A 12319-nucleotide genomic window follows, 5' to 3' on the forward strand; every position below is an offset into this window, starting at 1 on the left:
TCTGAAACTAATAATACTCTGAGAGATCATCATCATTAATATCATTACTTCAGGCACTGGCTTTAATACACAGGTATTCTTTACTAAGCTAATGACAAAGCCTATGTAATTTCTCAGTCATTACTAAATAAGAACAGTAACATTAAGTACTCTTATTATCTCCACTTCGAAATGAGATAGGGAACGAAAGGTTAAGTAATTTGCCTAAGTTTACAAAACTATTTTAAGTAATGGAGCTGGGATTCAAATCTAGTCAGTCTGGCTCCAGAATCCATACTCTAAGCAACTGTACCTACAGACTATAAAACCCGTTAAGAAAAATCTGATGGTAGATTTGATATAGAAGAAAGCATAATGCAATGCGTGACATTTACATGAAGAAACATACAATCTACCTTTCAGATGCTGTGAGGAGAAGAGTCTCAAGGGTGTCAAAATCACAGGTCTTCTTTCCATGCACAGAGAAAAATGAATTACATCCTTCTGGTGGAGGCTCATCAGCTGCTATCTGCCATTTAAGACACAAGACATTCTTGTAATGATCTCTAACCAAAGAGTAAGGATGTGAATGAATACTCTAAATAGGTAATTAGATGGCAATGAAATAACATCAGTAAAAGCAAAAATTAACATCTACTGAACCCCCATGATGTGACAGGATTTAAGAGTTTTTATGCATCATTGTTTCTTATGTATTATTTCATCTAGCTCCTCCCAATATCACCCAAACAGGTAGGTGTTAATATCATCCCCAAAACAGAACTTTAAAATTCTATCTCAGAAAATAACAAAAGATGTCCAAGGAATACAGTATGTACCTTGAAGAAAACTAAGCTTACAAATTTCAACTTTAAGCATCAAAGTGTAACTACACAGTCCCTATTAAGTATTTTAAGTCCATATAATAAATATAATATGCAAATTAACTTGGAACCCCTCTCTGAAATAGGAAGAATGACATAGAATCTAAAACAGTAACTGGATCTAAAAAGGAACATAGATGGAAGATAAAATTATCTACGAAGCATAGTAAGCTATTCCAGGGAAAGGCTGAATGAGACATGAGTTTATGTTTAAAGTGAAATGCATAAATGCCAATGCATAATGAGACAAGTCAAGCTGCAACTTTAATGGGAGGCATATTGAGAAGAGTGAGTATGAGATGGGAAAAGAAAGAATAGAGTGACAAGTACTGCTGTGTGCACTGATGTCACTTATGTAATATATTAATATTAAGATGTCGTGGGCGCCTGGGTGGCTCAGTTGGTTAAGCGACTGCCTTCGGCTCAGGTCATGATCTCAGGGTCCTGGGATCGAGCCCCGCATCGGGCTCCCTGCTCGGCAGGAAGCCTGCTTCTCCCTCTCCCACTCCCCCTGCTTGTGTTCCCTCTCTCACTGTCTCTCTCTCTCTGTCAAATAAATAAATAAAATCTTTAAAAAAAAAAAAAGTAATAAAATCCTGCATAGATGGCAACTGGCAATATAGTCTTTCAATCTTCCCAAGTTCCCTCATTAAAACAGAGCAACTAGATAGCCAATAGAACACATATAACAAACTGAATGGGAAAAAATATCCCTATGACATAAGACCTGCAGGTATCAGATGCCATGGAGAAGGAAGCAGAGGGATGTTTAATAAGAGATTCTGATGATCCTGACAACAAGAAAACCAAAGAGCCAACAGGTTTTCACTGTAAAGTATGGTGGGCCAATGCATTTGTTCAATCTAGTACTAGGTGAGCACAAGGAGGCCCATGAAAAGGTTAAAGGGCTTAGGGCAGTTTAGCTGCTCTGAACTCTCAAAACTCACAGGCTAGGAGACTTGCAAGGACAGGACCCCACTGTAAGAAGAAACTGCTGAGGGTCTAATAAAACTTGGAGAGCGCAGAAATATAGAGACAACTAAAGAGAAAGTCCAGTGAAAGTGCAGGAGGGGAATAAAGGAAATCTCAAAAACCATACCACCATTTTTTTAAGCCACCGTATTTTTTAACACTACCTAAAATCAACAGAAGAGGGAGCCATGCCAACCTTTAAAAGATAAGGAAACCAATTTCACATCAAAAGGAGCAGAAAAGTCTCAATGTCAAATCCCACACAATGCTAAGAAAAGGGAGGGGGAGGAAGAGAGTAACATCCTCATTTTTATAGATGAGGACTGTACAACAGAAATTTCGGCAACAAGAGAAATCTCCTACATCTATACTGTCCAATGTGGTAGCCACTTGCCACCTGTGACCATTAAACATTTGAAATTTGGCTGATGGAACTGAAGAGCTAAATTTTTTATTTCATTTAATCTTAACTTATTTAAATTTAAATAGTCACGCATGGCTACTGGTTACCATACTGGAGAGCATAGCTAATAAAGCCATGTCAGAAAAACACAGCCAAAAAACAGATGGAAATGTGAACTACTATTTCAAACAAGTTAAAATATATCAAGAAAATTATACTAGATGTAAAGAAGAACCTAAGGCAGAATTAGAAAAACTCAGAAGTGAGGCGAAAGACTCAAGAGAAAAGAATCTGTAAAAGAGAAACCATTGTAGAAATGAAGACTAAACTAGAAGGGGCACAAAAACATGAGAAGTAATGACTTAAGAGAAATAGAAGGGGCGCCTGGGTGGCTCAGCCGGTTAAGCGTCTGCCTTCGGCTCAGGTAATGATCCCAGGGTCCTGGGATCGAGCCCCGCATCGGGCTCCCTGCTCAGCGGGCAGCCTGCTTCTCCCTCTCCCTCTGCCTGTCCCTCTGCCTACTTGTTCTCTCTCTCTGTCAGATAAATAAATAAAATCTTTAAAAAAAAAAAAAAAGAGAGAAATAGAAGATGAAAGGAGGAAATATTTAAAAATCAAAAAGAAATAAAGAGAAAGGAATTCAGAGAAAGTGACAATGAAGCTGGGCAAAGAAAGTTCAACATACAGAGACAGAGATGATACGAATTCCAAAACAAGGGACTAAAACAAACTATAGTAAGTTTTTAAGAAAACTTTCTTGAAATAAAAAATGATCTGAAACTCGGTATTAATAAGAACATAACTGGAAACCTGAGAATACTGACCCAGAACAATCACTCTTCAATTTTTTCAAAGTCTTAATTCACTAGAATATAGTGTAAGCTATATTAAAGAAAAATTTAAAATCCTTCAGGCCTCTAGACAAAAAGACCAAGAGACTTTAAGGGAAAGAATATAAGATATCATCCAACTTTCTGCAAGATTTTATGCTAAAAGAAAATGAAATACGTTTTAGCCAAGGAAAGAAGATATACAGCAAGGACTTTGTATCTAACATATATAAACATGCAAAACTGAGGAAATATTGTTCCTATGAGCCCCTCTTGAGGAATCTACCAGTAAGCAAGACTCAGGAAAGCCAACTAACTAAAGACATGTAGCAAAAGGACTGGTTGTGAGCATTAAAGATATAAATTATTTATAGAACTAAGACTAAATGAGGGTTGAGGGGGAGAGTATAATACGAAACATCTATGCTCTAGGTAGAATATATTCATTTTTAAAAATGGGGATAACTAGGCCAAAGAAAAATTTTTAACTGTTTATAGAAAATGTAATTGTGGGGGCACCTGAAGTGGCTCAGTCAGTCTGACTTAAAAATTACTGCCACTTAAAAAAAAAAAAAAGAAAAGAAAGAAAGAAAGAAAATGTAATTGTGGAAACGGTATGACTACTGTTATTAAGGTTACTGTGTATGTAACGTGGATAAAACAAACAAGTAAACCACAAGACAGTCTAATTCTATCATCCCTTACAACCTTGAGAACCAATATTCTCAGTGTGGAAGAAAAGACCTACAGATGTAACAAAGTAGTCCTGAATCTGAATTGGAAATATCAGTATGAACTCATGAAGTATTTCATCTTTGCATAGCTTTATATATTTTGCCTTTAGATATGCACATAGTCACCTCCTACCTCTGCCCATTTAAAAGGTCTAAGAACAAAGACCAACCCATTTGCAATGAGTATCCCTAATGCCTAGATAGTGCTCTTAAAATATCATTCCCACCAAAAGAAAACAAACAAATTTTAATGAACCTCCTAGAGAAAGAGCTGATCTCAAATCTAAGGTCAGAGATATACAAGATAAATCTGAAACTACTTACCATACCAGATAGCAAGGAAGCAATCAAAGACTACTCGCACTGCATCAAAAGAACTCAGTAGAAGACTCATATTTTGTTTTCTGAAGTTAGTACAAAGCTCAGCAATCAAAACAGATAGTACTTTCATAAGTAAAGACATACCAACCAATGGAGTAGAATAAAGAGCCCAGAAGTAAACCCTCATATATATGCTCAACTGATTTTCAACAAGGGTGCCAAGACCATTCAATAGAAAAAAGGACAGTCTCTCAACAAACGATACTGGGAAAATAGGTATCTACAGGCAAAAATGAAAATGGACTCTTACTCTATACCATATACAAAAATAAATTCAAAATGGATCAAAGACCTAACTTGAGAGCTAATATGGTAACCATAGAACTCTTAGAAGAAAATATAGGGGTAAAACTTCATGACATTGGATTTGGTAATGACTTCTTGGATATGACACCAAAAGCACAGGCAACAAAAGAAAAAACAGATAAAACAGACTTCATCAAAATTAAAAATTCTGTGTATCAATGGACACTATCAACAGTGAAAAGGCAACCTATAGAACATGAAAAAAATATTTGAAAAGTATATATCTGATAAATGATTACAACAACAAAACAACAAAAACAATCCACCTGAAAAATGGGTAAAGACAAATAATGGACCAATCTCCAAAGAAGATACACAGATAGCCAATAAACACATGACAAGATGCTCCACATCGCTGGTCATTACGGAAATGAAAATCAAAACCACAAGACACTACTTCCTACCCATGAGGACAGCCATTATCAAAACAAAGAAAATAACAAGTGTTGGGAAGTATGTGGAAAAAGTGAAATCCTGGTACATTACTGGTGGGAATGTAAAATGGTGCAGCTGCTGTGGAAAACAGTTTGGTAATTCCTTAAAATGTTAAACACAGAATTGCCACATGATCCATGAATTACACTCTTCTGTATACACCCAAAAAAACTGAAAACAGAGACTCAACCAGACAGTCATAAACCAATGTTCCAAGCAGCATTATTCACAATAGCCAAAGGAAGAAACAATCCAAATGCCCATCAACAGATGAATGGATAAATCAAATATGTTGTATACATCCAATGGAATATTATTCAATTATAAAAAGAAATTAAATTCTGATACATGCTACAACAAAGATGAACCTTAAAAACATCATGCTATGTGAAATTAAGCCAGACACAAAAGGACAAACACAGTATGATTCCACTTAAATGAGGTATCTAAAATGGACAAACTCAGAGATAGAAAATAGAATTGTGGTTACCAAGCATGGGGGGGGAGGGGAGGGGGGATAGGAAGTTATTATTTGAGGAGTAGAAAGTTTCAGTTTGCAAGACAAAAGGAGTTCTAAAGATGAATGGTGGTGATGCTTGCACAACAGTAAGAATGTCCTGAATACCACTGAACTGTACACTTAAATTAATGGCCAAGACGATAAATCTTACTTTGTCTACATTTCCCACAATAAAAAAAGAGTTGAAACAAAAAACTAAATGGTTAAAGTAAAAGGATGCTAGTGAATCAAACTCATTCAAAAACCTGGTAAATAGCAGGAAAGAATCAATTATGTATTCTGCCTTCCCCATGTGAACAGTACCAGGTGAGGATATGTACAACAACAAAAAAAATGAGCGTCACCACTTCACAACCCCCAAAGAATTAATGGATTAACCATAGAGCGGTAATGACTGCTAAATCAAAAAGAGAAGAAAGACATTAGGTATCTCCTCATGAAACAGAGCACTACCTTTACACTTGCCAAAAGGATGAAACACAATTCTCATTGAGCCTCTGGATCAGCTGCCAATGTGCAGGAAACAGAGGACAGAAAATAAGTTGAACTGCATCCTGAGTATGTGGTCAACAAAATACAGACTGTGAAAAAATTTATTCAAAGAAAGGAAAGGGATAGAAGAACCTGTAAATTCAACGCCCCCACCAAAAAAAATTATCAAAATTTTTGTAACTCAGCAAGACTAAACTATTGTGTGGAGATGCATTCTTAGGCAACATAATGATAAAGAAGTGCAGCAAGTCATTTCAAAAGAGGTTGATAAAGTAGTTCCTATTGGAGGGTGAAAGGTAGCTGTGATGAGAGCAGAGCACAAGAAGGGCGGACTGCCAAAGGGCCTGGCTAAGTTCTATTTCTTGACCTGAAAGAAAATTACAAGTGCTCCCTTTGCAAAAATTCATTACACTACATATTTCTTGTGAGTGGTTTTCTATGCCTGTTTTATTTTATAATAAAATAGCGGTTTTAAAACTAACATTTCTTTTACATCAAATATATGATCGGTGTATGCTCATCTTCGCTTCTCTCATCTTTTTTTTTTTTTATGGGAGTCTGTTCAACTCAAAATCCAACAAGATTCACACATTGCATTAAGCTGACATATACTTTAAGTCTCTCTTGAATTCTTCCTTCCCTCCTTTCTTTCCTTATAACATTTGTTGAAGGAATCAGATCATTTAAACTACAAATTTTCCTACATTCCAGATTTTCCTGTTACCCCTGTGATATTGCTTCGTATTTCCCATTCCCTGAATTTCCTGTGAACTGCTTTTAGATCTACAGGCTGTGATCAGATTCACGGTCAATTGGTTTAACACGACTATGCCTCCTACACTGTGTTGTATAAATGAAGTCTGGTAGTTTCATTTTTGTGTGGATATTCTTTTCTTCTTAAGTGAAAATAAGTGCAAATTATGGATTTTTACTAAAAAAAAAAAACCTGTGATCTGAAGATTTAATGTCAGCTTTGCTTTCTATTTATAAAGAAATCCTCAGAAATTTCAATCAGAAAAGTTATAGCTCTGTAACACAATGCCAGGACAATCGCAATATATCCAATCATCACGTTATACAACCCCTAAAAAAAACTGTTATCTCTAAGCAGTGAACTTACCTGCTGGAAGGCTTGAATTGTAGCTGAATACGAATGAAGGGACAGACAAAATTTCAACAAATTCTGCTGTAGAGGTGACAGAAACTGAAATGCAGCTTCTAATATTGCATGATAATAGGAATAATCAGTACCTGTCAAAGAACATTATCCAAAATAATTATGTACAACTAGACATATCCAAATAAGATAGTTCATAAAGTATAAAGCTACGTGTTACAGAGGCATATCGTGGCAAAATTTTACCACTATCCTATCTTGAACTGTTGTCAAATGCTTAGAATTCTCTAGAGTACAGGAAGTAATTGGACTCTTCCTCTCTTCTTCCCTTTGTTCACACTATTCCCTCTACCTGGACCGTAACTGTCCCACTTACCTGGATGACTAACTCCTACCTACCTCCACAAGAAGAATTCAGCTGTGACATCACCTACTCTGCAAAGTCACTCCCAATCCCTACCCCATGCCTCACTGGACCAAGTACATCTCTTCTTTGGTCCCATAATATTTTTCTCCTTACCTCTTTCATTTATCACATCATTTACTAAATTATTTACTCACTATCTACCTCTTCCCAAATAGTTTTTGAGCCCCCATAGGCAGAAGTTATAATGTATTTATCTTTGTATCCCCAGTGCCTACCATATGTTTGTTACCTACTCAAATAACCCAGCAAAACTGAGCAGTGTGATGAGGAAGTACAGAGTATTAAAGGATATTAACAAAATTGTAGTTTGGAAAGAAGCATTTAAAAATTGCAACAAACTATCTGAGGGGGAAAAAAATACACGTACCAGTATCAAAAAATCCCCAGGATATATTATTGAAGCGCAAGGTACAAAACAATGTACAGTTGACCCTTGAACAACACAGGGTTTAGGGGCATCAACCGCCCCATGCAGTCAAAAATCCACGTATAACTTTGACTCCCCAAAAACTTAACTACTAATAGCCTACAGGTGACAGGAAGCAATACCGATAACATAAAAGTCAATTAACACACATTTTGTAGGTTATATGCAATTTTATACTGTAATCTTACAATAAAGTAAGCTAAAGAAAATGTTATTAAGAAAATCATAAAGAGAAAATACATTTAAGTACTATACTGTGTTTACAGAAAAAAATCTGAGTATAAGTCGACCCATGAAGTTCAAACCCATGTTATTCAAGGGTCAACTGTACATAGCGAGCTATCTTTTTTACTGTAAGAAAGAATGAGAAATAAGAATACATATGATGTATTTGTTGTTAAAAAAAAAAAAACACTGAAGGCTAAACAAAATAATTTAAATAGTTATAAAAAGCAGGGAAGAAACAGGAGCGGGGACAGGGAGAGAACAAGATTTTTCTGTATAAGCATTTTATAAGCTTGACTAGTAAATCATATATTATGTATCAAAAAAAGTTTTTAAGGAATATAACTAACATTTTGAAAAGCAAAATACAAAAGATTCTATATGCCTTAGCATCTTCTAAGTAGAAAAAGACATCAGAAAGAAATACTTAAAATGTTGCCAGAATGTTAATGGTCAATACCTTTGGGTGGTGAGACAATGAATAACATTTCAAATAAAATATTTAACATATTTTTATGATCACTTCCAAGAATTCATACCCCCAACTTTAACCAAGAACATATTATCATTTATATTGAGGAAATTTCATTTCAAATGTCAGAGTTCAAATTTCATTATAAGACCCACTTCGATAAATTTGTTTTATGAAATTGTATACTAAAAGTAAAATGATTTTTTTCGATAACACAAACAATTCCAGTTGACTCTAAATTATGTAACTCAAACTACAGATGTTTGCTCAAACCTTTATGTACTAATATCACAAAAAAATTCAGACTTGACTTTTAAAATTTGTATTATTTTTAATAAAAATCAAAAAGTTAAAAAACAATTCAGTTAAATATTAATAGCAGTCACATTGTTTTCACACATTTGCTCTTCAACAAGGCCTGTCAATGTAACATTCAAGGTTTTAGCTACCTGTGTATCCACATCTTTGACTAGTTATGTTTATACTACAAACATCTACAAAGCTTACACTGAACTAGAAAGTGGGAATGCACATTATAAACTGTAAACAAGTGATACAGTTGACATTGTCATTCATATGATACCTTGACACTCAAGTTGTGGGTGGCTGGCAGGCATAACGGGAAACATTTTGGATGGCACTAATAAACGATACCGAACCTAACATAACAGATGAGTTGTGTAATTAGTTCATAACAAAAGAAAAAGGGAATAAAATCAATGGTAATTAAGTTAATACTTAATACTAAGTAATTTTAAATGAATTTGACTTCTACAAAATATGCACATAGCACTTCTAATAAAACAACACAAAAGAACAAAAACAAGGCGGGGGGGAAGAAATCAAAGGCAGTACTTATAGCCAAAGTTATAAACTGCTTCAAAAGTATTAGTTTGTGTTGGCTCTGCTGGCTACCATCACAACTCTAGTCATTAAAGATAAAAACATTTTCCATTAATTGCCATGCCACAAATACTGTGAAAGAGACCATTTTTTTCTAATATTTTCCCAGATACCAAAGTCAAAGAAGCATTTGCTTCAATTTTACCGTGATGATCGGATGATCCAATATTTTGACTGGCTTCTACAAAATTCCAAAATTTCTCTTGACTGTCTTCTGCTAAAAACTCACTGGGAGAAAAGGGGGGAAATATCAGAAATAAAACAACTTAATAAAATCTTCTAATATAAGCTACATTACTAAAGAAGAGTAAAAATAGATTTTTAAGCTTCCAAATGTCCAGAGTTTGGCTTTTATAATATATATTATACACAAGCATGTATAATATATATTCTAATGATAAGCAAGTCTTATTAGCTTATTGGCTATTAATAACTAATTACCTTAGTAGCTTATTCACTTATTCATATTAATAGCCTAATAGGTATTCCATAAGAAACCTGGAATAATAATGTAACAAGAGGGAAGTCCCAATATAAATAAAGCTTATGAAACCCCATTTTGTGAAAATGCTTTTGGTAGTAGAAGTAGAATTAAGAACTGATAATTCTGGTACTAGTTCTGCTCACTTATTTTCTGAAAGAACTTTCAAAGAACAAAAAATATGTTTTGCCTAAGGTTCTCCCAAGGAAACCGTGAACCCTAAAAAAATTTCTAGGAGACTAAAGGAAGCATGTTGTAATCTTTTAACATCCATAAATCCAAATTTTCAAGATCACCAAATTTCAGTTTAATAAAATAAGTTCTTAGAACTTAACGCCACCTTAATTTTTTCTTGACTTTACTCTACGGATCTAAATAATGGCCGTTCTAAATTTCCCTTCATTCCAGAGTCTAAAATCCCTAAAAGAAAATGTGTGTATTGATTGAATGATTCATGTAAATTGGTTATCTTCTCCTGAGACAAAATACTAACGTAGTGGTGATCTTTCACTGTCTTAAAGCAAACTACAGATCTGGATCTCAGCTTACCTAGCCAAAGGAAGACTTTCCCATTACTTGTCAACACTGGGGTGTACAACTCTCACTCTACTCCACAGCTAGACACAGAAATATGGGAAAAATAAGAAACATTTCCTGGTAATACAGCCTCTCTAAAAACAGGTTTCTGAAAATACCCATTATCACAATGTATTAAATTATTTAGTACCTCCTTGAATGTGGCATTCTTCTAGGCTTTCTAGTAACTAGTACAGACATCATACCAACCCTATAATAGCTTATGATCAAGAAAACAGATACTGGGGCACCTGGGTGGCTCAGTTGGTTAAGCGACTGCCTTCGGCTCAGGTCATGATCCTGGAGTCCCAGGATCGAGTCCCGCATTGGGCTCCCTGCTCGGCAGGGAGTCTGCTTCTCCCTCTGACCCTCCTCCCTCTCATGCTCTCTGTCTCTCATTCTCTCTCTCTCAAATAAATAAATAAAATCTTAAAAAAAAAAAAATTTAAAAAAAAGAAAACAGATACTAAGACAAATAGATTATGATATGCAAATAAACGCTAAATTCATGAATTAAAGCTGCATTCACAAGATAAGCTTGTGGAAGAGGGGGAAGGGATAATACACTCAAAGGTTGTAATGGTGAAAACGAGGATTCACTGAAGCTAAGACCTTCCTGTAAAGGTCATCTCCAAATAAATATATGCTCCTCATATAATTACAGGAAAATTTGAAGTATATTGTCTTCTTCATTCCCACTGCATAAATAAGTCTTACAACATCTAAGTTTCAAACAGTCTTAAGAAAATTATTGACTAGATCCACTGAACTAATCCAAGGAAGGTAAGAACAATACAAGACAATATTAAAAGGAATGCTGCCATTTGTTTACAGTATAATTTTTGTTTGCTTTTCATTTTAAATTGTTTTTAGCTTCTTATTCTTATTCCATGAGTACAACATCTACAGTTTTTCGGATGAAATTATATGATGTCTAGGATTTGTTTTAAAATATTCCAGCAGGATAAGGGAGGAGGGTGGTGGTAGTTATGGGTTACTGGACTTGAGTTGATAATTGCCAAAACTGAGTGACAGGTAGAGGGAAAGCACATTATATGTACCATTCTCTCCACTTACAAATGTTTTGAAAGATCACAATAAAAAGTTTTTAGTCTATGACAGAAGAAAAAAAAACATAAACAACCTGAACGTCCACCAGATAGCATAAATCTGGTAACAAACTTGTTTTCTAGATTTCCAAAGTTATTGTTGGAGATCAGAATTGGTCTTCCTTCCATAAAGAACTAGTAAGGGAAGGGAAATGAATATTTAAGGAGGGCTTACTATGCAACAGCCACTATGCTTGGTATATTCACCCACGCCCTTAAATCCTCACAGCCACCCTGATTTATAACCATTTTTAGAATGAAGAAACTGTAACTCAGAGAGGTTACTGATTTGCTTAAGCACAGAGTTAGCAAATGAAAAATCTGGAATGCAAAATCAAATCTATTTGATTTATATCTCTATCATTCTGCATTCTTGGGCCACTATAGTATCTAGTACTCAATAAATGATTATTGGTTTCCATTTTAACAACAGTAGCTTTATTTATACAAGATTTCTGTTAGTAACTACGGCTGTTCAAAACATATTCAGTGTTCTACTTCAATTAAATATATATCACTTCATGAACAACCAGAAAGCTACAACTGCTTCATTAGGATCAGGCCTAATCTAAAAATATACATGGGAATATTTTTAGTCCCTAAGGGCTAGATACAGGGAAGGTAAAGTATCTGTGGTAGCTGCATG

General features: G+C 34.9%; 1 protein-coding gene across 6 annotated transcripts in view; it reads right to left on the minus strand.

Moving 5' to 3' along the window:
- Positions 1-12319, minus strand: part of UGGT1 (UDP-glucose glycoprotein glucosyltransferase 1) — a 139024-nt gene that overhangs the window by 119246 nt on the left and 7459 nt on the right. For all 6 annotated transcript variants that reach the window (XM_064586350.1, XM_064586349.1, XM_064586352.1 and 3 more), the window contains exons 3-5: positions 9653-9735; positions 7057-7187; positions 396-508 (exon numbers count right to left, since the gene is read on the minus strand). In XM_064586350.1, the coding sequence (XP_064442420.1) occupies positions 396-508; positions 7057-7187; positions 9653-9735 (327 nt within the window). The remainder of the gene's footprint in view (positions 1-395; positions 509-7056; positions 7188-9652; positions 9736-12319) is intronic.

The sequence above is a fragment of the Mirounga angustirostris genome, unplaced genomic scaffold (assembly GCF_029215605.1).
Source record: "Mirounga angustirostris isolate CCGP_5_RB_7025 unplaced genomic scaffold, mMirAng1.0.hap1 SCAF_3, whole genome shotgun sequence".
NCBI classification, from domain to species: Eukaryota; Metazoa; Chordata; class Mammalia; order Carnivora; family Phocidae; genus Mirounga; species Mirounga angustirostris.